The 26,893-nt window shown below is 44.9% G+C and overlaps 9 protein-coding genes across 9 annotated transcripts; 4 read left to right on the forward strand and 5 right to left on the reverse strand.

Moving 5' to 3' along the window:
- Positions 1–1,209: 1,209 nt before the first annotated feature.
- Positions 1,210–3,980, forward strand: I203_102324 (uncharacterized protein; the record flags this gene model as incomplete). The annotated part of the gene is made up of 12 exons (XM_019149702.1): positions 1,210–1,299; positions 1,380–1,409; positions 1,560–1,650; positions 1,767–1,862; positions 1,940–2,111; positions 2,171–2,297; positions 2,370–2,545; positions 2,610–2,751; positions 2,842–2,907; positions 2,967–3,510; positions 3,589–3,798; positions 3,871–3,980. 12 exons carry the CDS (start codon positions 1,210–1,212, stop codon positions 3,978–3,980), a joined length of 1,854 nt encoding a protein of 617 aa, XP_019000800.1.
- A 666-nt stretch (positions 3,981–4,646) lies between these two features.
- I203_102325 (uncharacterized protein) lies at positions 4,647–10,134 on the forward strand (the record flags this gene model as incomplete). Its single annotated transcript, XM_065517065.1, has 17 exons — positions 4,647–5,393; positions 5,486–5,846; positions 5,907–6,233; positions 6,305–6,528; positions 6,582–6,897; positions 6,959–7,203; positions 7,268–7,341; positions 7,405–7,474; positions 7,548–7,613; positions 7,672–7,772; positions 7,826–8,205; positions 8,337–8,506; positions 8,614–8,830; positions 8,917–8,980; positions 9,061–9,177; positions 9,268–9,969; positions 10,050–10,134. 17 exons carry the CDS (start codon positions 4,647–4,649, stop codon positions 10,132–10,134), a joined length of 4,266 nt encoding a protein of 1,421 aa, XP_065373883.1.
- Positions 10,135–10,458: 324 nt separating this feature from the next.
- On the reverse strand, positions 10,459–12,927 carry I203_102326 (aspartate-tRNA(Asn) ligase; the record flags this gene model as incomplete). The annotated part of the gene is made up of 10 exons (XM_065517066.1): positions 10,459–10,858; positions 10,979–11,291; positions 11,385–11,471; positions 11,542–11,701; positions 11,761–11,838; positions 11,913–11,990; positions 12,056–12,145; positions 12,207–12,334; positions 12,408–12,500; positions 12,648–12,927. 10 exons carry the CDS (start codon positions 12,925–12,927, stop codon positions 10,459–10,461), a joined length of 1,707 nt encoding a protein of 568 aa, XP_065373884.1.
- A 324-nt stretch (positions 12,928–13,251) lies between these two features.
- Positions 13,252–14,811, forward strand: I203_102327 (uncharacterized protein; the record flags this gene model as incomplete). Its single annotated transcript, XM_019149705.1, has 6 exons — positions 13,252–13,454; positions 13,516–13,605; positions 13,708–14,115; positions 14,183–14,250; positions 14,321–14,574; positions 14,647–14,811. 6 exons carry the CDS (start codon positions 13,252–13,254, stop codon positions 14,809–14,811), a joined length of 1,188 nt encoding a protein of 395 aa, XP_019000803.1.
- Positions 14,812–15,624: 813 nt separating this feature from the next.
- Positions 15,625–17,521, reverse strand: I203_102328 (uncharacterized protein; the record flags this gene model as incomplete). Its single annotated transcript, XM_019149706.1, has 9 exons — positions 15,625–15,708; positions 15,772–15,845; positions 15,915–15,989; positions 16,056–16,274; positions 16,333–16,395; positions 16,457–16,828; positions 16,896–16,944; positions 16,996–17,092; positions 17,148–17,521. 9 exons carry the CDS (start codon positions 17,519–17,521, stop codon positions 15,625–15,627), a joined length of 1,407 nt encoding a protein of 468 aa, XP_019000804.1.
- A 359-nt stretch (positions 17,522–17,880) lies between these two features.
- On the reverse strand, positions 17,881–18,792 carry I203_102329 (uncharacterized protein; the record flags this gene model as incomplete). Its single annotated transcript, XM_019149707.1, has 2 exons — positions 17,881–18,674; positions 18,744–18,792. 2 exons carry the CDS (start codon positions 18,790–18,792, stop codon positions 17,881–17,883), a joined length of 843 nt encoding a protein of 280 aa, XP_019000805.1.
- Positions 18,793–20,035: 1,243 nt separating this feature from the next.
- On the forward strand, positions 20,036–20,885 carry I203_102330 (uncharacterized protein; the record flags this gene model as incomplete). The annotated part of the gene is made up of 4 exons (XM_019149708.1): positions 20,036–20,066; positions 20,192–20,257; positions 20,353–20,427; positions 20,524–20,885. The coding sequence occupies 4 exons, from the start codon at positions 20,036–20,038 to the stop codon at positions 20,883–20,885; spliced, it is 534 nt and encodes a 177-aa protein (XP_019000806.1).
- Positions 20,886–21,025: 140 nt separating this feature from the next.
- I203_102331 (uncharacterized protein) lies at positions 21,026–22,355 on the reverse strand (the record flags this gene model as incomplete). The annotated part of the gene is made up of 4 exons (XM_019149709.1): positions 21,026–21,309; positions 21,406–21,498; positions 21,583–21,723; positions 21,809–22,355. 4 exons carry the CDS (start codon positions 22,353–22,355, stop codon positions 21,026–21,028), a joined length of 1,065 nt encoding a protein of 354 aa, XP_019000807.1.
- Positions 22,356–24,813: 2,458 nt separating this feature from the next.
- On the reverse strand, positions 24,814–26,694 carry I203_102332 (uncharacterized protein; the record flags this gene model as incomplete). Its single annotated transcript, XM_019149710.1, has 3 exons — positions 24,814–25,553; positions 25,858–26,187; positions 26,460–26,694. The coding sequence occupies 3 exons, from the start codon at positions 26,692–26,694 to the stop codon at positions 24,814–24,816; spliced, it is 1,305 nt and encodes a 434-aa protein (XP_019000808.1).
- Positions 26,695–26,893: the final 199 nt, after the last annotated feature.

The raw sequence follows: 26,893 nt of genomic DNA on the forward strand, positions 1-26,893 counted from the left end.
GGCCTCATTCGAATATTGATGATCTAGTATTCGTCAAAAAATGGATGGAAGGTATCTCAACCAACTTGAAAGGTGATCAACTGGTCTTGCATAACATTCATCAGATCGATACCAGTGTTGCAAGATATTTCGCGCCAATGGTGAAATCCACTTGGCGACATATCACATGTTCAATACCCCTGTTCTTCCTCGAGCCGATACTTTCACCCAGACATTTCCTCATTTTTACCAAGCAGCTTTCAACATGCTTTGTCACCAATTACCTAATAACGGATATGGGAAAATAGAGGTATATAATGCTACCATACTCAAAGATATCCCGTTGAAAGATTTGCGTGAAGAAGCAGAACGAAGATAGCCCAACTTGATAATTCCTTCTTCAAAAGTTTTGGAGGAACGTCTTGAATTCCTTGGTTCCGAGGATAATATACACGATGTATAAGTTGCGGATTATATGGAAATGGTTGAAGTTGGACGCAAAGGTGAGCTGCGAACGTATAGGACATGATATAGTACCTATGAACACAATAGAAGTTCACCTGGCTGATCAATGTGATATGAGTGTTTGTACAAGTATAAAGTCTCTTGAATTTGGTAAAGCGAAATTGTTCAGAACTTCGCTCTGAATAGATCAACTACACAGCCAATCGTGGTGGTACGGGCTTTGAATTTGGTAATTTACCATATATTACAAAATTGATTAGTAGCTGTGAACAGTTTAAATGCATTCACCTGTGTATATTTAATGTGGTCACAAGGTAGATTCTTCGAGGGACGAGATTACCAGATCTTTGCCTCAGATATCAAGCCTCCTTCATCATTCCGAGAATGTTAATCGATACGATGTGCATTCTCCATTGCAAATGAACTCTCGAAGTCTATGGTATCACACGAGATGCATCTTAGCATGAGAGTGATGACACCTCTTGCGTTAATTTGGCTAAGTTACCATACAGTATTCTAAAATCGCCACGTGCCACTGACTATTAACGCGTATGTAAACTTGACCTCAGCTTCACCTACTCCAGTTGGCTTTCGATTTTGACTTTTATTTCCATTCTTTCTGCTGACTCTCATAAGCATCGAACACATATATACCCTTCATCCCCAGCATGGAGATGGCATAGAATGAGTCAATCTGAGTAAATATCCCATCAGTCTCCTTCCAGATACCTGCCCACAACTGGAACAGTCGTTGATCGCAAAAAAATGTCAATAATACAAACTCAACCTCTTCCTCCTCGGACTTCAAACTCCAATAACACACCTGCACCTGCATCTTCGAAGACACCCTTACCTGTGAGCTATATGAGACACTCGGAAACTAGGTCAACAAGGTGTTTGAAGAGCTCATGTTGACTTGTCGTTCTTGTATATAGCCCCTGGCGAAGATAGAAAAGCAATATCGAGTGAGTGATATTGCTTTCCTCCTCGATTGTATCATATATCTACCATCTCTCGTTTTACGCATTTTGGCCGATCCTAAGCGTCAAGATGCGTTTTCATGTCCGAGAAGATTGCAACAGCTGATGAATTATGTCTTCATCATATCCTCCCAGAAATTCCTAGCAAAAAGGTATATATCGTTCGCCTGGAGGTCAGGTGTATGGATATCTATCGCATTATCTAGCTCCATAGTCTTATATACGGGTAGGTACCCTTCCGCCATACGCTATCATAACATTACTATTCAGTCGTTATGATTTCGTCCTCTGCGTATACATTGTATGAAAGCTAATCGAAACCTTCTCCGTCCTTCTTCATAGGCTCATTCGGTAAAATACCATTCGCCATCATACTTTCTCTACCCGTGTTCGTAGCTTTAGCTATATTAATTAGAACAAGAAAGTCGTATATAACTCGTGAGCTCTAGTCCCAACCTACTACTTAACACAATGTCCCAACCACCTGTATGCTGATGTTATTCTCAATCTCGCAGAACCCCCCAAACACCTTCCCCGCCCCACACTACTGGGCTCCTCCATCTCGTCAATATGGAACGAGCGATCCATCACCCTCCTGTTCAGCTATGCAATCTTTAGTTTGACTATATCCAACGTATGGTGTATACTTGTTGGATCAGATGAATTGGCTTTGTTCAGCCCTACGACGTAAGTTATCGCTACCCGTTGCATGACGACACTCCAGCTGACTTGGTTATGGTTGATAGACGACATAAATTAGCTCTGAACGAAAGGAGGATTGTACTCTGTTCTTCCAACCTAGCTCTTTTCCTTGTGTTAGGTGTTAAAGAGGTATTGGGCGATAAATTGAAGCCTGTATGGCCCCAGAAGAAGGTACGCAAAATACAATCGGCGATCATTGTAGTATCATTTTTAGCTGAATCGTTGTGGGTCTCACTCCCGTAGATACCTTTCGCCCGAGCTGTACAGAATTCTATACTCGACTCTCTCAATTTCGATACTTCCAATGCCCTCTCAATATCTCTCGTCTGGTCGATCGTTGTTCCTTTTGCCTATCGGATAGTACTCAGAGGGCATGTCTGGCAATGGGTCAATTGGAGGATATGGGCTTTGTTCTTGCGGTAGGTGTTGTCTCTTTCGTGGACAATTCAGCTTCATTGATACTGACATCGATCCATGTGATAGCCCATTCATCGGATCGTTTGCTAGATCTTCCACTCGTGCACCTAGCGCTTGGACATTAGCTCCTCAATTGCTCGTACTTGATCTAGTCGCATTGCTCGTTCTGCAATTACCTGTGAAAGCCATGATGCCTTATCTTGTTCAGGTGAGCTGGCATTCTATGTGTGCTTGTGGCTAGCCACGACCATCAGCTGACGATGTAATGCAGCCCCTCCACTTCGATGCTTTTTACAAGAAATCACCTCTTAGTCCCGAGAGATATTTGATCACCGCTCTGAAATCGCAGGATCCATACTACCTCGTAAGCTGCCTTTGAGTGAATGGAATCGACAACTTACTGATTATGCTTGTACTGCTTAGCAATTCACTCTGATGGAACTCTTGCGAATCTCACATATTCCCTCGCACAGAAAAATCTTTTTCTCCGATATATCCAAGTCACCTAATCTTGTTGTTGAGTTATGGCAAGAATTATTACTCCAATTAGGATCAATCAACTCCAAGTTATCTTCCTCTTCTACCTCTGTACCAAGATCATCAGTACCTGCCAAACCATCTGTACCGGATCCACGAGCGATCCCAATCAAACAAGGCGATATATTCAGACCCATTGCGAAGAAGCAATCCACTTACGGACTAAAAGAAATTCTCGATGGACCTATACGATCGACTCCACCTGCTCCTGAGCCTATAGCCAAAGTGGGTAACTTGGCGATACAGAAAGTCGAACAAGTACAAACTCAGGTGGTACATCGGATAGAAGCTACTCCGATAGGTACGACTGCTCTAGGTGAAGTAAGGAGTTGTAGACAAGGTGCATATGACTGGATGGGCAAGGAATGGGCAAGGAGGAACATAAGGTTGAGCGCGGGCGATTGGATCTTGGCTCAGAGGATCATCGAAAGTGAGTAGCTTTGTGATTCAGCTAGATGAGGGATGTCTATCTTGTGGAATTATTAGCTGATAGATGGGCGTCCAACAGTCATGACCACTTTTGCTGTCGCTTCTGTTGAAGAGGATACGTATGGATATGTCCAGCAGGTGCTTCCTGCTTCTCTTGAGGCTATAGTGAGAGTTAGAGCGTCGATCATGGGGTTGGAAGCTAGGTTGGTAGGTCAGGCGGTCGTGTTGGGACAAGGGAGAGAAGGAGCAGTATGTGAGATAGGGAGGGAGCTGGGTGCAGCAAGGAGTGGTGAGCCATCCTATCAGCTAAGCATCATCAACTAAATCTGAGGAAAAGCTTAAATGTTGTTATGATAATTAGCATGCGATAACTCGATAAGAAGGATAGGAGAGAAATTCGGTCCTTCATTGGGCACTTTCAGATTCCCACCTGCTATAGCTCAGACACTAGGGGAGATATGCAAGTCATAGGTATAGCTTCAAGCGGCGGGGTCAGAGGTATGAAGAGAAGTACCATCTCTATGCATGCATGTTCGGTCAAGCATGTAGATCAGCGTATGGCCTTGGGGTTTCACGTGACTGGTTTTGTATGCTGCTGTTGTTTTCGACGCGTATGACCGAGGTGACTGAAACAACGAACAACAACATCAGATCAGTCCATTCAATCAATTATCTTGACACATCAGCATTAGCTTCGTCTTGTAACATTGCACAGTCGCACACAGCATAGGTGCACAGTGTATATCGTACAGCCAGACATAGGCATACACAACATATAGGACCTTCAAGTACAAGTCAGCACTAAGCAGCAAAGGTATTGACATCTTTGATACTTGACGACGGAGCCCCATCAAAAACACTCGCACAGACCATCAACAGCTGTTCCATCGATTCCACCTATTCAGATCTCCAATACAATCGACTACCTGTCATCCATACCTCGACTCCCTTCCCCTTTCGCATCATGCGAACAGATCAATAAGAACGCGACCTCATCTAGGACTACATATCACCATCCACATTCGCTACCCCTTCCAACTCAAATCAATATAGAATTGAACTTCCAGTCAGGAGTCATTGTTCCCTCTGTCGTCCACCCTTCTCATCACCTTACCTAACACCCAATCAGCATGCACCATGGCAGCCGCAGTAGCTTTATCCAACTATCAACTAGGCGACATCCTAGGTCGAGGAGCCAGTGGATCAGTCTATCGAGCACTCAACTTCCTAACAGGAGAAACAGTGGCTATCAAATCGATCTCACTCCTATCCCTTCCACCATCATCATTACCAGATATAATGTCTGAGATCGACCTGTTGAAAAACCTCAACCATCCGAATATAGTGAAATACAAAGGTTTCGCAAGGGATAAGGAAAACTTATTTATCGTATTGGAATATTGTGAGAATGGTTCACTTCAAAGCATCTTAAAGAAATTTGGAAAGTTCCCTGAAAGCTTGATAGCAGTCTATATATCACAGGTGTTAGAAGGATTGATATATCTACATGAACAAGGGGTTATACATAGAGATATAAAAGGAGCGAATATATTAACGAATAAAGATGGTTCTGTGAAATTGGCAGATTTCGGTGTATCGTCGAAAAATCAACCTAAACCCACTTCGTCACCCTCTTCATCTTCTTCTCAAGAATATAGTAAGAAGGAGGATAATGATAATGAAGTTGTTGGATCTCCCTATTGGATGGCTCCTGAGGTGATAGAACAGAATGGATCTTCGACAGCGAGCGATATTTGGTCAGTCGGCTGTGTGATAGTTGAATTGTTGGAAGGGAAACCACCTTATGGCGACTTGGCACCGATGCAGGCGCTCTGGAGGATTGTACAGGATGAAAGTATGAGGATACCTGATGGAGCGAGTCCGGTGAGTGGCGTCTTTTTCACTTAATTAATTTTATATTTATATTAAGAAGCTGATATGTATTCCTTCGGCTCTTTACCATACGCCTCCCGCAGATAGTGAAAGACTTCCTTTACCACTGTTTCCAGAAAGATCCCAATCTCCGAGTCTCGGCGAAAAAATTACTTCGTCATCCATGGATGATGAGCGTGAAGAAATCAGCTGAACCGCCTGTACCACCAGTCTTACCTAAATCTACACCATCGAGCAGACCCCAATCCCGTGCGAGCTCTGTCAGAGTATCGTCAGGAGGGAAAGATACAGTCAGATCGAGTGAAAGAAAATCCACCAATTTGGGACAAAATAATGCAAATGTATCTTCAGGTAGTGGTAGTGGGACAGTCAGGGCCAAAAAACCTATGACGGTGTATGATGAGGCTGTTCAGAGGGTGCAGGAGTGGAACGAGGCTTTGAATGGTGCGTTGATATTAGCTGATTTTTACTGTCGAACATTCAAGCTGAAGTGCGTGTTTGTAGCCTCGCCAAAAGCATTAGGTACGATGAGACGTCTACCACTACCTCAGCCTCGTAAACAATCAGTGTCCAACGTCCGACAAAGAGGCGAATCCAATGGTCCCCTAGGTCCTGGTTTGTTCGCTCTTCCCTCAAGATCATCCGGAGATGCCATCTCTTCTCAACTACACCCAGGCACCGGATTGCCTATACCTATTTCTCAGCCTGGATTGATCGGCAAAAACCTGCACGTTAGTGATGTGCTGAATAGAGCGAAGGAGAGCGAAGGAGATGCGGAAAGTTGGGATGATGACTTTGCGGCGGACATAACCCTGTCAAAGAAGCTTGGCCGTAAGTCCGCCATGAATGGATAGATCAAGTATGGACGTTGAATGAGGAAAGCTGATGGGCTACTTTGATAGACCGCCGTGACGAGTCTGCAGCAAACGAGGATCTGAATCAGAAGACACTTCGACCCACCAAATCGCCAGCGGTAGCTATAAATCCCTTGCCTCCCTTATCCAGTCAAACGACAAAGACTGCAACAAACGGAAGATCAGCCTCAGCAGGCCAGATTGAGGATTATTCTGATATAGGATTGGACGAGGACGAATCTGGATTGGAAACGAAACTGAAAAACCTCAAGGTCAGTCCGCTGAAGTGGTCGCTGATCTCATCTGTAGCTGACGAGTCCCATAGCTCAAGTCCAATGGGAGAAGAGGGTTGATGCATCCCGATGATATACATAAAGTCCCACTTTCACCTGTCCTACCCACTCAGCGATCACTGTCCACTCCTGCCAAGCCTTCTTTACCTGTTCCTGTGACGCCTTCGCCTCGAGCCCAAGCTCGATCACCCCCTTCCTCAAGGCAGAACTCCTTGAGGGGTAAGAATACCCCTGGAACTGGCACTGCTGGAGATAATAGTCCGAGCTTGGTGGAGTTGAATAAGTATATGGAGAGGGATGAGGATTATGATGATATTTTTGAAGGGGTACAACCTTCACAAGCGAGTGGTGGGTGGTTCTCAGACTCTCTGACCCAACGAAAAATGCTGATGGTCCCGTTCCTACGTAGGCTCGAAATTGCAAGCCCAATCGCTCCAGCTCACTCGTCGGTCCAACGTATCGTGGGCGTCGGACGAAGCGGACGAGGAACAGGATCCCTTCGCGGAGATCGAAGATGATTTTGTCACTGAGGATCTCGAAGCTATCCTATTGCGAGATAAAAGAGCAACTTTACATGCTAATGTCAATAAGCTGGTGGAAGGGTTGACACCGAATACGCCTCATGGACTGTTAAAAGATGGATGTGATGAGTTAGTGAGTACGGTCTTTACGATCCTGGACCTCCATATCGTACAGCAAAACTGATCTATTTCTGCAGTTATCACTACTTGAGAATACATCACCTGAGATGGGTTTGGAAGCTCATTTCGTCGCTCAACATGGAATGTTAGCGTAAGTCAGCTGAAAGCTATCGATGTTGATCCAGCTAACAAAGCGTACTGACGGCATATACAGTATCTTAGAAGTCCTGGAGTCGAGATTGACTAGAGATATCGCTGTGAGATTGTTAAGATTGGTCAACCTGGTAGGTCATCTTTCAGCTTTAGTGTCGACGTAAGAATTTCCGAGGTACTTAGCTGAATATGACAAAACTGTAGATTGTCATGTCCGACTTGGAGATGCTTGAATCGTTCTGCTTGATTGGCGGTATCCCAGTAATCATAGTAAGTCATTCTTCAATCTCAATGAGCCAAGTAATGCTAATGTGCGGCTCGTACTCAGCCATATACCTCAAAAAAGCATTCTCTGGAAACTAGATTGGAGGCTTCAATTTTCATACAGCAATTGACAAGCTCAGCGTTGACATTACAGATGTTCATCTCGTACGTAAAGCATATCCATGACGAGACGTCGCTGATCTGGTTCTTCTCAATAGATGTCGGGGTCTGCGTATTCTCGTTGAACTCCTAGATGAAGATTACGCCTTAAACAAGACTCTAATCCTTTCTTCCCTCGAGGGTATATCATCAGTATTTGACTTACAATCACCTACGCCAAAACCGGACTTCGTAAGAATGTTCGTCAGGGAAGGTATACTGGATCCCTTATCCACCGCGCTACTATCGATACTCAGAGATGGCCTGTTGAAAGAGAAAGCCAAAGGGATAGAGCAAGAGAAAATCGAAGGTCAGATGGAACAAGAGGAGCTTGAAACGGCTATCAATAGGACTGTATCTACCTTGTTGTTGTTCTGTCAAGTGGCCCAAGGTGATAGGAGGGTACAGGATGGTTTTGCAAACAGAGGCGTGATGACTCGTAAGCTTCATTCTCCTCGTATTATCCCAACAAAGAGCGGTTATATTACGGATGTACAGCTGCTTCGCTCTGGTCTAGTACTGAACAGTATGAATCATGAGATCTAGATGCTGAATTGAGTTTGCTTTTAGGTATTCTAAAAGCTTGTGATTTGCTCAGCGGGAAGTCATTGGTGCTAGCTATCAAAGCAATCAAACATCTCGCCACTTCTACACAATTGATAGAAGTTGTACAGAATTCGAATGGTATAGAAATACTGGTTGGTATATTGGCTAGAAATATGAAGGGTTCTCATGCATCTGTAAGTCGGTTCTCACTTTGAGGATCAACATGCCTCCGGAAAGTTTCGCCTTAAAAATTCCATCAGGAGCTAAATGTGAATGCCTCCTGTTTTTTCGTCTGTTACAGGAAACCGTCTCAAACCTCTTCCAAACTATCTACTCAATGACGAAGTTATCCAAATCTCGACAAGAAGAGGCTGCATCAAGTGGAATCATACCCCTGTTGAAGAAAGTTGTTCAGTCCAAATCGCAAATGAGCGATTTCGCTTTGCCCATTTTGTGTGATTTGGCGAATGCTGGCAAAGTCAGTAGGAGGTTGTTGTGGAGGTATGACGGGTTGAATTGTGAGTGGAAATCGTCATCGGTTTGCCAAAACAGGCGTCTATCATATGGAAACGACTAATTAATTAATCAATCCCTTCTTCATCAGTATATCTCGATCTCCTCTCTCACCCATATTGGCAAGTATCAGCGCTGGACGCTATCTTGACTTGGTGAGTCTGTAGTCCCATATTCCTTCTTTGTTATCCTCTGGGATTGCGAGACCTCAGCTCAGTTCAGTACATAATTGCAGGATGCAAGATGAGACTGCACGGGTCGAAGATGTCTTACTTGAAAAATCAGCATCTGACAGTCTGGTGAAATGCTTTGTTCAGGCTTCAGGTGTTTCGTTTGAGGGCATTTTAGATCCGTAAGTTTCAAATGCGCCGATTTGAGCGATAAGTCTGCCGGCTATGATGCCTATTTAATGTCGGGCTGATGTATCTGTTCATCATCACAGACTCATCAAGATCCTCCGATTATCTACATCCTTGACCTCCTCTATATCTCATCCGCAATTCTACACCCGCCTTTCTGAGACTCTCGAAAAATCCACTCACGCAGCTATCAAACTGAACTTACTCAGATTGACAAGGGTAGTATGTGATACCCACCCCGATCGACAGAATTTGGTCATTCGTTTCGGTCTGAAGAACGTCATTGAACGATTGGGTAAACAGGACAGTGCCATCTTAGTCAGGGAATTAGCTAAAGAGGTTTTACCTGGTTTGTTATTTGGAAATGATTCGCCTGATCCGATTGATCTTGCGAATCTACATGATGGACTGGATAACGGTGATGGTGGACAGACTATCGATTTTAGATCTGGGGCAGATAGAGGGACGATGAAGCGGACAATGTCTCAGAATGTTATTTCTTCAGATACGTTCAAAAACCCTCAATCATCGTCATCCTCGTCGCCTTCCACAGTCCGATCAATGCACTCAATATCCAACCCACCTTCTTCCTCCAGCTCCCTAGACAAATCAACTCATCAACGAATGACCTTATCGTGCTCTTCCACAACAACTTTGACGAGATCTCAAATAGATTCAAGGAATATGCCTCCTCCGCCGATTCCGACACCTTCACCTATATTACCATCCAGTGGAGGAGGGGAAAGACCAAAACATAAGAGGAAGATATCGAGAAATCAACTGAGGTGAGTATTCCTGTTCATGTCCTGAACTTTTTTACCTTCTTGGTAGATTCTTGACTGATCAGTCTTTTGTTTGGATTTAGGGAAGTGCAATGGCAAACTGACGAGAATGGGAAAGTCAGAAGTGTCAGAACGCCGAGTAAATTAGTGGGATATACGGTTGACTGATCGAATCCAGTACCGTCACTCTCAGTATCATAGCGGGATCAATCATCAGGGGATGTGATGGTTTGAGTTCGTGTCTTCTTCATGTTTGACCTTTCTAATATAAGTTACGCCATTTTGCATCACTCATATCGCGCAAGCTCACTAGCCATCCATTATAACCTATTCCCTGCATTATTGAATTATATCTTCTCATATACCTTTTTGATCCCCTTGCTATCAGGATCAACTTGTATACAATGTACATTACCTCTGACTATACTTTTGACATGAAATCTGCATGCATAGCCCACTATCTATTTATAAACACCTTTGGCGTCGAAAAAACTAAGGATTCAACCTCTTTGGATCTCTAGGGAACAAACTGGCTCTTCTTATATTACCCAATTTCAAGAACAACATCACAACCCTTTCTAAACCGATACCACCCCCAGCGTGGGGAGGAGCCCCCAACTTGAAGGCATCCAAATAACCAGTCATTGAAGCTGGGTCAATTCCGACCGACTTCATTCGTTCAGCTAAGAACACGGGATCGTGCACTCTCTGAGCACCTGATAATATCTCTTCACCACGCATGAAGAAATCGTAAGAGTTGGAGAGAGTCGAATCGGTAGGATCAGGCATGGTGTAGAATGGTCTGATGGCCAAGGGGAATTTGTCGAGAATGAAATAATCGGTTTTGTACTTTTCACGAACGAGTCGACCGAGGAATTTCTCATTTTCAGTACTGCGTAGAAACGTGGACATATCAGTATGAGTCATGCATTGCATCTCAAAAGAATCGCGGAGATTAGATGGAGGTATGAGAGTCAGGATCATATGGGTTCATCCCGACAATCCAACTCACCTCAAATCATCCAATTCTCCCAATTCCTCACCATCACTACCCTTCGCCCCAGCCTCTTTAAGCATCTTGATACCCTCCTTGAAAGGTAATTTCAGAGTCTCATCCAAGAACAAGAAATCTTCATGAGGGAATTGTTTCTTGATCACTTCAATCTCATGTTGGAATTTAGATTGTAATCCCTTGAAGATGTTTTTCAACATTTCATCGAGGACTTCCAAAACTTCATGATAATGCTCTTCAAAAGCCATTTCTAGATCGAGACCCAAGAACTCCGTCATGTGTCGATGAGTATTGGAATCTTCGGCTCGGAATACTATCACAACATCAATATTTAGTAATGCCATAAACTCATTAGACATGATATGCGATATGCTCGTAAGTGAAATCGTAGATCAGGATGACTCACCAGGTCCGATCTCATAAACCCTCTCGAAGTCACCAGCAATAGCCATTTGTTTAGCCAATTGAGGAGATTGAGCAAGGAAAGCGGTTCCTACGTTCAGTATTATACAACTTCAGCTTATACGCCACATGATAATGGATTTTTAGGCGAGTAGACGCACCATTGAAGTACTGTACCTTGAAGACACTTGCTCCTGACTCGGTAGCGGCACCTTGTAATTTGGGAGAATGGATTTCAATGAATCCTTGAGAGTTGAGATAGTCTCTGAAGAGCTGACCGACGGCAGACTGGATTCTGAAGATGGCTTGGTTGGTAGGTGTCTGACAAGCATATGATCAGAGGGGTCAATCCGGTGATTGTAGAGATCCGATGTACTCACTCTCAAATCCATGACTCTGTTATCGAGTCGGGTCGGAAGAGCGACTCTCGAGTATTGAAGGTTCTCATCTTTCTCGGCCTACAGAATCACGCATGTATCAGCTGATATTCCCTGAAGCATCACAGAGCAATATCCAGCTAAAAGCAACTTACCTTCTCGAAATCAGCTTCGGCACGAGAAGCATCGTCGATTGAAAATGGGAGATCTCCAACTTCGACGGCGGTGAAGAGCTACGATAGGTATTAAGTGAGCTCGTGTCTCGCCACGCTTTGATGCTGAGGACTATATCACTCACCTTGTGGATTCCAACTTCGTAGTTGGTGATAGTACAACTCTTTACTTCGGCTGATTTTATCACTCCCTCGACGAGAACAATGGATTCGGACTGGAAAGAATAAGAGTATATAAGCTAAGTTGACTCGTTCGATAGAAGAAGAACAGCTTACAGGAATAAGTTGAGAATATTTGAGCATCTGTTTGGATACTTGATTCTCATCTTTTTCACCCGATACGACGAGTACACCTTGGAGAGTGTGGGTTTGTTGTCGGAAAGCGAGGAAAACAATCTTGGCACCTAGTAAATTAGACAACGTCAGTCATCCTGAGGGTGAAGAAAAAGATAGATAGGCATTGAAAGGTAGACCTGCCTTGGGCTCGAGAGTTGTGCATTCTAGCTCGGAAGATTACTCTTTGTCCAACGGATTCAGGTGAGAGTTCAGCGAATTTAAGGAATCTTCGGTCTACGAAAGCGTTATAGATACAAGTCAGCATTGATGAAGCACTTTGTTGTGGATCTCTGATTACTGCATCGATAGACTCATTTACACATGATTCATGCATCCACCGTTTGTCTCTATCCTTCTATATCTGCTCAGAAAGTCACTCACGGTTTCTCTCCTGACTTTGGTGCAAAGGCAATTTCCCATAATTTTGTTTGGCATGATCTTCAGCTTCCTTCGCTTCTCTCTTCTTCCTTTCCTCCTCTTCTCTCGCAGCTCGCTCAGCGGCCTTCTTGGCCTTTTCAGCTTCTTTGGCCCTCTTCTTCAACTCTCCTTTAGATGGTCCAGCTGGTGTTTCACCTTCTCCAGCTTGGCCGGGAGCAGGAGCGGTAGTGGCCTCTACTGCTGGAGGGACGGCTTGATTCTCTTGAGGGACTGGCTCTGACATGTTGATATATATTTTTACTGCTGTTGGCGTAGGCTGGATGTAGATGGAATTAAACATTTCAACATTTCAACATTCGATCCCATTCAACGACTCAACTCTCGGCTAACCACAAGATCATATTACGTATTTATCCCGTCTACAAGGATTAATGCCACCTCATGCTGCCACCGGCGAGTTCCGATGGAGAGGAAGGGTGATCGACTCACTCACTCCCTCGCATCAACCCGAATTTTGAGATTCAGTGGTCATACATAAAAACAGTCCTTCTACAGATATCTTCGTACTTCTTTCCTCTCTTTGGCATAACAGAAAATATCAATAAAAATGGCATCTTCAGCTCCAGAACAAGCAGGCACTTCAGCCGAGACTCAGCCAAGACAACCTATCTGGTTGAGATGCGAGAAGAAACCTTTCGAACATCGATCAGCTCTAACCCCCACCACCGCTAAGACTTTGATCGATAACAATTTTGAGGTCTTCGTTGAAAGAGATCCTCAACGAATATTCGATGACGAGGAATTTGAAGCGTGAGCTTTCAAAGATCTACTCTACTGATGATCATCAGCTGACACGGAGCTATGATTGTAGTGTTGGTTGTAAGCTTGTACCTAACAACGAATGGCCAAGTGCTCCTGTCGAAGTTCCTATCATCGGTTTGAAGGAACTCCCCGAGTCAACGTGAGTGACTCCTATCTTCGTCACTCCCATTCTCCACGTTCACTGCTTGCATTACGTCCTGGTACTTCTGTTGCCCGACTTGACTCATCTGTGTCGACGTAGTGAGCCCCTCCCCCATACCCACATCCAATTCGCTCATTGCTACAAACAACAAGGCGGATGGACCGATGTCCTTCGACGATTCAAGGAGGGTAAAGGTACATTGTACGACTTGGAATTCCTCGAAGACCCTAAGACCAAGCGAAGAGTAGCCGCATTCGGTTTCCACGCCGGATTTGCTGGTGCTGCTGCCGGAGCATTGGCTTTGGCTGCTCAACAAAAAGACGGCGGTAAAGGAGTTTTGAAGGGGCTCAAACCATACAAGAATGAACAAGCTATGGTCGCTGAAGTATCTGAAGCCCTCAAGACCGTTCAAGGCGGTAAGGAGAACGTCAAGGTTTTGGTGATCGGTGCTCTTGGTAGATGTGGTAGTGGTGCTGTCGATCTGTTCAGAAAGGCTGGATTACCTGAGTGAGCTAATTTTTCCTAGGAAATTGAAACTTGTCATGCCCCAGCTCATTTCTATTTGTTGAATTAGAGAGAACATCGTCAAGTGGGATATGGCTGAAACTGCTAAAGGTGGACCATTCCAAGAGATTCTTGATGGTGAGTAACAGTCTACCTAATATTTCATCCTTCGTTCCGGTAAATATGCTAATATTGCTGCGTACCTCAGTCGATATCTTCGTAAACTGTATTTACCTCTCCCAGCCCATCCCCAAATTCATCACATCCGAATTTATGGCTCAAGCCGGAGATGCCAGAAAATTGGCTGTTGTTGTCGACGTATCATGTGATACCACCAACCCTCACAACCCTATCCCAATTTACGATATCAACACTACTTTCCCTGAACCTACTGTCGAAGTCGATACTAAAGGTGTCGGAAGGAGATGTACTGTTGTGTCCATCGATCACTTACCTACTCTTGTAAGTCTCTCTGTAGCTTTTGACTTCTGACTTCGTATGTCCGCGATACTGACTCTCTTTGCGAAATTGCAGTTACCAAGAGAAGCCTCTGAACAATTCTCCAAAGACCTCTTGCCTACCATCTTGAGTCTCCCTCAAAGGACTACCGAACCAGTATGGACGAACGCTGAGAAGCTGTTCAAGCAAAAGTTAGAGGAAGCTAGAGTGGAAGATGAGAAGAACGGCATCAAAGCTTAAGATCCTAGACATATCGCACTTATACTGTACATAGATAATCTGATGCTAAGTTTAGTAACGAAAGGAAATGCAAATATAGCTTACTGCCTAGGTTCTTCATGGCATCGGAAGCCAAGGAATGCAGATCCGTTCTCGCAATCGTATATCCTTCCGCTGGCTGACGCTCAGTACAAGTCGTACTTAGTGTACATACTGTATAGATTGGTGATCTACGATGAAACCTTCTGATCTACCGCAGGACTATGATAACATCAACTCAAGGTTCCGGAGCGTGCCCAAGATCTCGGCAAAAGGGCGTCACATTATCATACTCCGGGGAATGTGGTAATGGAGATCTACAAAAGCTGATCATGATCGGTCGGTTCGAGATCTTCGAGGCGCCAGCTGTTCTACATAGACGGGTATCTGCTGACTCAGGAATAACGATGTTAATATCGGCCATCAGCTTCTCTGAGTTCATTGCATCAATGAGATTGGGCGCTGGATAAAGGTATAAGAGGTGATGGTGATCCGCAACGGAGTCGACGTTCGTTCAGACAACTGCTTGTATCCGGTGTAGAGTTCGAGAACCCTTCGAATTTGTATGCTATGCATGTGCATCTTTTTCCGCCTGCAAGTCTTATACTACGCTTTTGCAGTATCGATATGCGGTTAACGTACACAGTACAACGCGCCCGCGAGTAAAGAACAACAACAATGCCCGGCATTGATGCGAGTCTTGTATCTCAGTTTTGCCGCTCTGGCCTGGTCATCTAGCTCCGTCAATCCTGATCACATGCTGTGATTTACAATCGACACCTCCTAAAATCTTTTTTATACACTCTGGACCTTGTTGAAGAAAAATCCGGCAGCACCACCAGTCAAAATCGTGACACTGGTATAGATCAGGAGAATACCCTATCAAATGGGGCGACATAGATAAGCACCGTGGTGTATGATCGACGTCTTACTTGTACTCACATAGTTCTTGTATCCATAAGCACCAATAACTCCTCTAAGTACATCATATTTGAGTAGTGATTCGGAAATAGGACCTATCGGGTGGGGAGAACGTCAGTCCCTTACCAATCTATAGCTCAATAGCATGGAAAGACAGATTTTACCTGAACTCATGTTTCCTACGCCTCTGACGAAAGCGAAAATGGAGAAAGTCAAAGCTGTCACAGCAGGGTCATCTCCTAAAAGGTAACAGTTGACAGTGAACACATGTTCGTCGGAATGAGGTTAATCGAGCGGGTACTCACGGGAGACAAGGTGGATAATTTTGGACCAAACAGCTGAGAAGCTTGGACCTAGAAGACCGAAGATAATTGCAAATGTCACCAAGACGCCTGAATTCTTACCAAAACCCCATAAGAATGCGCAAGCTGCTGCACTTCCCGCGCATGAGATGAAGATCGTTGATCTCAGTGACATTTTGTCAGAAAGGTATCCCAATAATCCATTTCCTATGGCAGTAGCAGCTGTTTTGTAGATCAGTAAGGGCGCTCTTATTCGAACAAGATGCCTTGAATTGCTTACCGTTCAAGATAGCTACCAAAGCTGTACCATTCGGGTTGTTTAGACCCAAGTCGTCGGCGTAGGCTTGATAACAGTAAAAGCTGAGCTATAATCCAGGTTACAACGAATACATTGGCAGACTCACAAGGCAACCACAAACTAGGAACGAAATTACCCAAACTTGTCACACCAATCACCATCATACCCAGCCAAAGGGCCTTTCTTTTTCCGAAAGACCAATCGATCCTTGGTCTAATTCGACTGATACCGTCTTGATCGTATCTCGATAGAGGAACTCTTCGCTTGATAGGTATGAGAGCGATACTTCCAGTTACTAGATATCCCAAGCCCAAGGCGATCATGGCTGCCTTGTAGCTGAATCTTTCTAGTAGAGCCTGCATGATGAATGGGAAGACAGTGCCGCCCACACCAGTACCGGCATACATCGTGCCAGATGCAAATCCTCTTCGAGCATGCCACCATTCGAATAGCAGGGTTGCACACGGAAAATAACAGGCTGAGAGGGAGAGTTCCGTCAGTCTGGGAGCATTGAAGGGATTTGGGAGCAAAATGTCTGGACTCACCGCAAGACAAAGGATAAAAGATACCAACAGTGACGATAAGTTGCCATGGCTAGGGACAGCTGTTAGTATTGAAGGCGTATACGCAAAGAGACAATCGAACCTTCGTAACGAATGCACTCGAGATCATGGACACAGAGCCTATTATGAGACCGATCACTTGTAAAGTCTTAGTCCATCGAGGGATAGCAGCGAATATCCTACACCATGCTAATGAGCATCCGACCTCATTTGCATGTCAAATTCTCCACTCACGGTCCGAAGAAGGCACATGCCATGTACAGCAAACCGGTCTGTAGAGTAGCAGCCAAGGTGATCGCAGAAGCGCCCTGCCCTTGGAACAATGTATTTGTCCAATACACGTGCAAGATACCAATGGAGAAAGGTAGTCCCCATATGAGCGTCTCCATATAGGTCGCACCTATCAAGAAGAGCCAAGCTTGTTTACCACCGTCCACAGGGGGTAGAGCTTCTATCTGGTGATCGTTCAGTTGCTCTTGACTCTGTAAGGCGGCATTGCCGATCTCCACTCTAGGCGGGTCCTGCGAAGTTGGAGTCTCTACTGTACCGTCGAAAGTCGAGCTGCGAGCTGAGACAGCAACTAATTCTATCTCGTTCTCCGTGGACATCGTCTATTAGGTGATACTACATATAACATTCGGTTTATGAGAGGTAAGACAAGTAGGTCAATAGATGAAATTCCAGAGGAGATTCAAATAAGGGGAAGCGAGAGCCGAATGTCACGTGATGAATGCGGGGTGACTGAGTCAGTACGAGTAGTGCGATGTGACATTGCGGAGCGTCAACGTAAATGACATATAAACTTTGCATAATTGTCCAAGAGAAAACTATAACAAGAAATGCTGGAGGGGGCGGGATGTGATGGTCGCGCGGCGACTCCTTGATAATGTCCGGTGGGTGAGTAGGGGCGTTATGTATATGAGCTATATACCAATAGATGTACACTCAAGAACGGAGATCAAACCTTTTAGTTGTCTGACCCAGAACTACCGTCTGGAGTGGATCCTTCACCAGGAGCAGGAGTGCTTCCGGAACTGCTATCCCCACCGCTGGGCTTACTTCCACCACCAATGGGGTTACCATACTCATCGCAGTCTTCGCCACCTCCACTGTGGCCTCCAGGGGAGCTTCCATCACTGCTAGGCATGGAACCACCTCCAACAGGGGAGGATCCTCCGGAACCACTTGATTTGTGACCACCTCCGCCGATGGCGTTTCCAAATTCGTCACAGGGGGAATCAGGGGTCTCGCATCCTTCGCCGGTACATCCTCCAGAAGGACCCGAAGGAGTGGAGGGGGTCGAAGGTGACTCGCACCCTTCGCCAGTACAGCCCGATGGGGTCTCTGGAGAAGACGGAGTTTCTGGTGTAGAAGGTGTGGAAGGGGCCTCTGGAGTTGAAGGAGTAGAAGGAGCTGCGGGAGCTTCAGGTGCCGGGGCTGGGGTACCACCAGTCTCCCCAGAGTCACCGCCAGAGCTTCCGGTGTCGGGTGATGAAGGAGATGCGGAAGTGGGCGCAGCAGCCATATCGGTGGTAGGGGCAGGTGCAGAGGCACACTCCTCACCGCAATCCTCAGCGGGGGTAGTTGCACAACTCTCACCGCACTCTTCGGCGGGCACAGGGGAGGCCGACATGGTATCTTCACAGTCTTCTGAAGTAGCTGGCGCAGGAGCTGAAGCAACAGCGGTGGTGGGAGCAGCTGCCATGTCGGTAGTGGGTGCTGGTGCTGCCTCGGTGTTAGGTACGGGAATGGCGGTCACAGCTGTACCATCGAGATGGTAAGTCAGCTATGATCTTTCGCAACTCGGCCACCCTACAGCTTCAGACTCACCGGTCGAGGCCAAAAGAGTGATGACACTGAAAGCGAGAGTGAACTTCATCTTGTAGTTGGTGATTACGGGTAGGATCGGTTGTAGATAGCAGGTGGAAGGGAATGGGTGCAAGGTGGACAATTGTCTGAGGAGACGAGAAAAGCTTCACACTGTTTAACGAGACCTTTTATATTCATGACATGAATATATAGGATGTTATTGGATTCGCACGAACAAAGCAAGTTGGTTGACAGCTGGATTATACCCCCTTGCCCCGGGGATATTGGCACTAATAAGTCGTCCACCACAATCGATCCGCCTGCATCGATAGTCCCCTCGATCTAAAAGTCATCAAAGGGACCATCTCATGGTCATCACTCGTACATGTTGTCGATGATCGAGAAGATTACCCACCAGAGAATCACTAATCGGTGTTAACATATCCGCAGCAGACTTTGATTGATAGAAATCTCGATAAATTCCCACATCTGAAGTACAACCCTTTGTTCTCTTCTCGGAATTTGAGCTCTGGTTGATTGCGGATTAGAACGATACTTGGTCCTCCCGATTAGAAGGGGCTCTCAAGCTGTTTCAAAGGAAGGTTTTGAGCGATAAATAGTGCACAAAAACAGGGATCACCGAGGGTCATCAAACGTAAGCATCCGATCCCTTGTCTCTCTTCAAAATCACACAGAATAACAACATCGCAAATGTGATGCCGCTCTCTGGTAATGGTGCTCTTCTTGTTAAAGTGGCATCTTATGTGGTTATAAAATGGGTCGTAGTTTTAAATCTTGACCAAGATCAGTTGACAAACAGAAGGATCTGTATTCAGTTGAATGACATCGCACCGGACTGGATGATGTCGATTGATCGAGGAACAAGGGTACCCCTTGCAGTATCAGCCACTCGCGGACTTCGCTCACAATCACTCCACGATACAAGCGACTTGATTGACAAAGGACTTCAACCAAGCGGTGCAGATCAGTACTGTACGTCATCACACATACGGCGAAGACGCACATACACGAAGTCGCGTTGATTCTGAATCAAAGGAGATATCATTCTCTGTGGGTCTCTCGAAAGGATCTCCCTTGTTTCGAGAGTAGAGTATTCGACTGGGAAGACCAGGCGAGAAGTCATTGGCTAGCCCATGTGTGTTATGGAGCTGGCCGTATGTAAGCTGAAAAATTGCGCTTGCACTGCTGTATACTCACTCTCAAAGATTCGAGCTAATATAAAACCGGGTATAGTGACACCTTCGCCACTTAATCGATTTGGACTACTGCACAAGGAGGAAGGCTTAACGAACATGAACCCACAAGAACACATCAGAGTTTTCGGTGAGCTCATTTATCCATTTCATTGTCATATTTGAAATGATTCGGCATCAATCCAAATACCGTACAGTATACTAAATTTTCATGACTGATCACTGCCTGATGCTCATGTCGTTCTTTGGTCACAGACTATCTCGGATGGAGAGATCGAAGCGCATACGTCAAATCTTTTCCAGAGGCATTCTCAAGACCTGGTAAGCCATTGGTCCATTCGTTCACTAAACTTAAGTCCATGATTAATCTTGCTGATCAAGCTTGACTCCGTAAATCTGACATATCGATTCAATAGATTCAATAGATTCTATCTCTCTGGCAATGATCTCGGCGTTTGATGACCATATGGAGTTTACCCTAACAGCAGCAAGTATGTCTTTGAGCTATCATATCATCATAATATACATAGTGAATCATATAGCAAAGCACACTGCCAGCTTACATTGACATACCTTACTATGTCCAGGTAAAGCCAGATATATCGCCGCGATGGAAAGCTCGAACGTCAGGTTCAATGCGGACAAGAAAAGTGAGATTTCTCAGGCTTATGCTACTTTCCAAGAATCCCTCGAGGCGGTAATGCAGAAGTTAGTTAACAGCTCCAAACAATCAATCAATCTCGAGCTGTTTATGCAAAGCGAAGAAATCGATGATAATCCGTTGGTGCAAACATGGGCAGATCTTTATTGTCAAGGGCCTGGAGCAACTCACTTGGAGAATCGCGATAAACTTCTGAAGATGTTGGACAATTTGCCTAACTCCAATAGAAGGTCAGGGGACACTTCAGATGGATCGCACTTCCTGGACTTTTATTCCAGCAGAGGATGAGCTTGGTCTTCCATTTTCCAAGTGGAATCGTGATGAGATCAGCATTAGAAGCTTCGTACCAGTGGCTTTTTATTGCATGCATGTTACTTTCTGAATTGCATCAATCACCTATCACGGTATATTTGTTAGTGGTTTACAGCCTAAGCAAGTGGTAAATAGCTTTTCCTCCTGTTCTCCTCTTCCTCCGAGAACTTCCACATGAACCATTCGACTGGCGTTTCTAGCTTTTGCTGTGTTGTGGAGATAGGCGAGGTAGTTGTCATAGATATATCTTCATCTGTTTGAGGTGGTTCTGCCGTGTGAGGAGATGGAATTGATTTTGGTATTGGCAGATCGTTAGATGGGTCAGGTGGTAATGGGATGTGGTGTATGTTGAGACGATGTTTATGTAAGGAGATTAAAGATGGATGAAGATGTGGTTTATCTAAATGATGGATGAATAATCAATACTCGAGGTCAATTCCTGAGTCATACGTCACCTCTTGAAGGGTATTCAACGGAAAGGTGATGATGGACTCACCATCAAGTAAACATACGAACACTCCCATTCTAGAAGGATCAGATTCTTTTCCTTTGAGATTCTCAGCTTGAGCATCAGCAGGTTGCGTATATCCTACATTGCAATGTATCCATCAATGTATAAGCTCACCATACCAGCACGTAGCGTCAAGTGTTGTATGGAGTTGAGGTTACTCACGATCAGGTAAGACCTGTATGGGCGTGATGCTATCAGGTAAATTCCAGTATGCCTGATCAGTGGTAGTCTTAGCAGAAGGTTGAGACATGGTGATGATGCATTGATTATCGTCTTCTAATCTTCGTCCTTTCCTCTCGTTCACTGATAGGTTGTCCAACCTGATCTAAATTCCTTTTTCGACTGATTGGTGCGGTCTTTGCCTTTGGTCCTTGACAAATGTTCTTACCACTAGTCTTTGATGTTTGTCTACTTTGGCTCTGCGATCCTTCCTCCTGACCTGATACACGTTGATATTCAACCAGTCTAATCAACCAATCTTCGATTCTACGTCTTTTATCCTGTATGGTAAGTGTATTCCCACTATTCCTCAATTTTTCAAATACCTCTTCTCCTGCTTCTTCTTCTGGATCCTGGTCGACAGATGCGTAATTCAGTTCGTCTTCAGTCGTAGAGAGATAGTCTTCCAGCTTATCGTCCGAGTATCTCACGAAGCCCCGGTCCTTGAGGAATTGGGCTTTGCGATTTCTAGCTGATACCCAGAAATCCCACCAGAAATCATCAAAGATGACTCTTGGAGCGAGAAATCGTAATCGCTTGTTTAGCAGGAAGAGGTATAGGAATGAGCTTATACTTGCTTCCGACCTTGAATCTGAATCTGTTTCGGAGGCGGATCCTATCCGTGATTCTGCTTCGGGGTGTGAGTGTTCTAGGTGTTCGACAAGATCTGGAGAATTGTGTGGTGGATGTTGAAAGGAGGTGATTGAAGTCGACATAGAACGATTTTTAGATTTCAGGATTGACTATGTCGTTCGTATTCGATTCGAATTTATGTATCCTGTCCTTATACTTATATGAGCTTGAATCTTTGGTCCGTGTCTCGTATGATCAGGTCAATCATGTATTCGCGGTGAGATATACATTCTGGGCAATATGATGGACATGAGGATGAAGACGAGATATCTGTAAAATAAAGATGGACGCGTCGTTGTCATGATGTCACTCGATTCACAAGACTGTCACTGTAGAAGCACTGCTCGCACTCTCACAATATATGCAGCTCAACTGTATCATCCAGGACGGGGAACCAGACTCTCCGTGCTCCTGGTGTCTAAAGACGAGAGTTGGGCCAAAAGACAAACGCAATAACGCAAAGCAACGATATCCCATTGTCACCGCCCGCCCACTAATACAGTTCCTTCCAAGTGCCAACGTGCAAATCATCTTGATCACCCTTTTGAGTATGCGAAGTATATGTCATCACCGCAAGAACCTAGAGTGTATGTACAAATCAACTTTCTCTAGTCCTCATGTCCCTCATCCCATCCAACCTAAACTGAACTAAACCTGAAACGAACTTTTGAATTTGTTTATCGGAGTCGTCTATTAGACGAGAAAAAAACATGAATTAGCATCAGATCCAAGTTGTTGGCGACGGGGCATTGCAAGAGCTGCAGATGGCATAAAATGGATGAAGATCCCCCAATTGATATAGCCAAGGCGAAACCGTTTGTCCCTCCCATGATCGCCTGATCACTCCTTTCCCCACACTTATCGCGATCCACTCCCACTTGTACAGTCAACAACAACTCACCTAGCTTCTCGTTCAGATTCCAAAAGAGCCAAGATGTCGTTAACTCTAACGGGACCCTTTACGTTTCGGATGATGGATCGGTTGGACTCGTCCATGAATTCAACTCGGACTTGGGTGACACCTCCTCGAGAACCGGTTCGGCCGAGGACCTGTGCGAGGTGGGTAGAGTTTGGTACGAGTTTGCGTAGGAGGAGAAGGGGTGGGTAAGTGGAAAGAAAAGAAGAAGATTTTGACAGTCAGCATTATATTACCTTTCGACATGATATGGTCATCATCATCTGGGTCTGGCAGCAGCATCACATCCCTTCTTCTTCCTATCGTCGTGTCCACTTCCCCTATCTCCCACACCCTAGGGAGGTGTGAAACGTCATGGTCTCTGAAGACAGCATGAGGTCCATCCTCTTATATCCGAGCTGAGTTTGTCCATTTCCATCGACCCAACATCCATCCACTACGCTCAACCGTGAGGGAGGTTGATATCGCGGGGCAATTCGCTCTTACGAGCGTGACACGTCCTGGACACTGTCCTTCCCTCATCGACCTTCAAATCCTTCTCCGTCAATCCCATCCTATTCTCAATACATCTCATCCCATCCATTCCATCCTTACATCTATCCGTTCATTCAATCACTGAATCCTCCATATGATGTATATCCCACTGCCAGACCCGGACCCAAACCCAATCAATTGACACAATCACTAACCTTGAGGACACGGGCAAGCTTGACTGGTTGCTTGTTGGTAGATTCCTATAGTATCACGACGAACATCAATATTCCATCCTTGCTGCATTTCTGCGTCATCTGCCAAGGAGAGAGGGAAGTTGTTGACTCACCATTTTGAGTGTCTTTTGATTGAGGGGATGAAGGAAGAGGAGAACGAGTATAGGAGGGATTAAAGGTTTTAATGAATATCGACTGACTGACTGACTGACTGTCTGACGGTGAATCTGCAAGCAAGGCAAGGCAACCAGGGGTGTGTGGGTGGTGAGGGAGAGTGAGAGAGTGGCTAATCCACCCAACGACCAAAATGGTATACAGTTAATCCAGGAACAAAGCCAGATGATTGTGGCACATCCCATCCACCAAAGCGGTCGTACAACACACCACATCGGCGTTAGCTTATATCCGATCTATGCGTCGCATTGAATTTCCCTCTACTTACCAAGCAGCCCCTTGTGCACGTATGTCTGCCCTTTATGTTATGATTTTATACACGTAATCTGTACACAATCTTTACGGCTGGCTACTCTACAAATTGATACATCGTCACGATAAATTGAATACTATGCTATACTATGCTATACTATGCTATACTATGCTATGCTATGCTATGCCATATGATAGGTAATTATTCAAAGGTTTCCCCGTACAAAACGAAAAAAAAAAAAAATTGTACAAGTATGAAAGATAAGTGTACAAAGTTTCTGTTCAATGACAGGTTATATAAACGGATGTACAACCCCACGAACAATGAGAATGATCACTATTGCCGATACAAGGTGCTTCAACCGACTATCTTTCAGACCTTCTCTCCCTCAATACACCAAAGGAGAACAACATGAAAATGTGGTGATGGACACGTTATCATAAGAACCTTTTACTCCCTTACTTTTCGCTCTTCAACAAAGGGATTTGGATCTATCCCAAGAAATCTTTGAGTAATACAGCTGGATCTTCATACTTCCAATGACTCGTATGTTTCTTTTCCTTTTTCTGATCTGCACCTGCGCCAGCTCCGGGAGCGGTAGTAGTGATGTTATCTAATTTCAATAGACTGTTCTCTAATAATCGATTGGTGATAACCTCGGATCTTGGTTTATTACCATTGATGTTGTCATTATTTCGATTTCGATTCGATGTTGAAGTCACCGGCGATGATGTCTGACTATTCGTTTTGTCATCTTTTAACAAAGTTGAAGTGCTTGTATTTTGGGTTGATGATATCTGTCCAGATTTCAACTTGTATATAGACGGTGAGATTGTAGGATTCAAAGTAGGATTCAGCATTAACAAATGATTCAATGAATTTAAATCGACTTTAGGTGATTCATCTTGCTCATCTGGTTCCTCTCTCTTCATCTTTGAAAGTACTCCATTATCACTTTCTTTGTCCCCATCTCCGTTGCGATGGTCTTTACCCTTTGGTAACCTAATCGTACTGATTCCAGGTCTATCATGTCCAGTAAGTTGAATCAAGCCATATAACATATCTTGTATATGCGAGTCCAATCCCACTGCCAGAAATTCACCAATCTCGGCTGTCGAGTCTGGCGCTAGACCGAGTCCGTGTATTTTGGCATATTGCGCGAGTTGGAGGGAAAGCTGGGCTGAGGACGGGAGGTGACGGGTTGGGTTGGATGTGGATGGTGGTAAGAAAGCTAGAGAGGGGTGAGCGTGTCAGCATTGTTCGTTAGGTTGTGTCTTGTGATTAAAGTCGTATCGTACAAGGATTTTCAACTAGAACTAAAGTGTAGATCAAGTTCAAAGGAACAGAGGAATCGAGAGAAGTCAAGAGAAGGACTCAATGAGATGCTTCTTTTCTTAATCTTTACCCCATCTCTGGGTAAAAGAGAAAAGAATGAGAAAAGAAAAGAGCAAGAATTCAAGAAGTAAAAATCCTAAGAAGTAGAAATCGTCTTTGACTGACTGTTCATTGATATTCAGTAATTGTGAGCAACTTACTATTCTGTCCCACCCAAGTTGACATCCTCCTGCCACCCATTCCCGTTGTCGGCTCATTCGCTCCTGGCCCATCTTCCAATCCACCCGTACCATTTTTACCCAAAACCGACCTCTTGATCCTTAATCTCTCTCTACCGTTCAAGCCAGATAACCACTGACTGACTCTCGATTTCGGCTGAATGGCCTCTTCATCCACGTCGTACTCTACATCATCATATGATACCCTCTTCCGTTTACGGGCGGAAGAGGTAGTTGGTATTGGCGTGTAGAGGGTTGGTGGAATCGAGGCATTGTTAAGGAGAGATAGAAGGAGAGTGTTATGTAATTCCACTAAGAAGGAGTTTGTATGAGTCAGCCGTGTGGTGCATTATGATGCATGGTATGTCCAAGGTGGTCGAGCGATTGTTGGTAAGGGTGAAGTGTGAGCGAGCGGGTGTAGGAGTGATATGTTGGTTATGTCATCCAGACCGGGAGGGAAGCACAAAGGAATGTTCATAAATATCTCCAGCTTCTCAAGCCAAGAGACCTTCGCTACAGAGCTATCATAGGATGTATTGTCCAGAGAGCATACCGAGGAAAGTGTCAGATCCACTCGCACTCACGTTTATCCCCTTTGAACCATCCTCTCACCATTCCCTCCAACTCGCTTCTCGCCAGCTGACCTAAAAGATACCCATTGAGTGCTTTCCAGTACGGCAGACCATCTTCCCCCAATACATCGTGTAATTGCTGTTTGATAGAATGGGTATCTATCCTCTCGAACGGGATAGGTTTGGGTATAACCGGTGCAGGTATCGAGGAAGATGGGTGAAGGTTGGGTGTATTTGATGATGACATTGTGGGACAACCCTGGGACCTGAGGAGATCGTTCTAGTACGAGATGATAGAGAGCCCTTTTCTTAGCCACAAGGATAGCCTTTGATGGATGGATGGATCGATACGAGCTGGATGCTCCTCTTTGAGTATCCTCGGGTATCTGTTGATCTTCGTTGGAAAGAGGAGGGAGTCGGATGAAGGGAGTAAGTGATCGAATGAT

The sequence above is a fragment of the Kwoniella mangroviensis genome, assembly GCF_000507465.2.
Source record: "Kwoniella mangroviensis CBS 8507 chromosome 1 map unlocalized Ctg01, whole genome shotgun sequence".
NCBI classification, from domain to species: Eukaryota; Fungi; Basidiomycota; class Tremellomycetes; order Tremellales; family Cryptococcaceae; genus Kwoniella; species Kwoniella mangrovensis.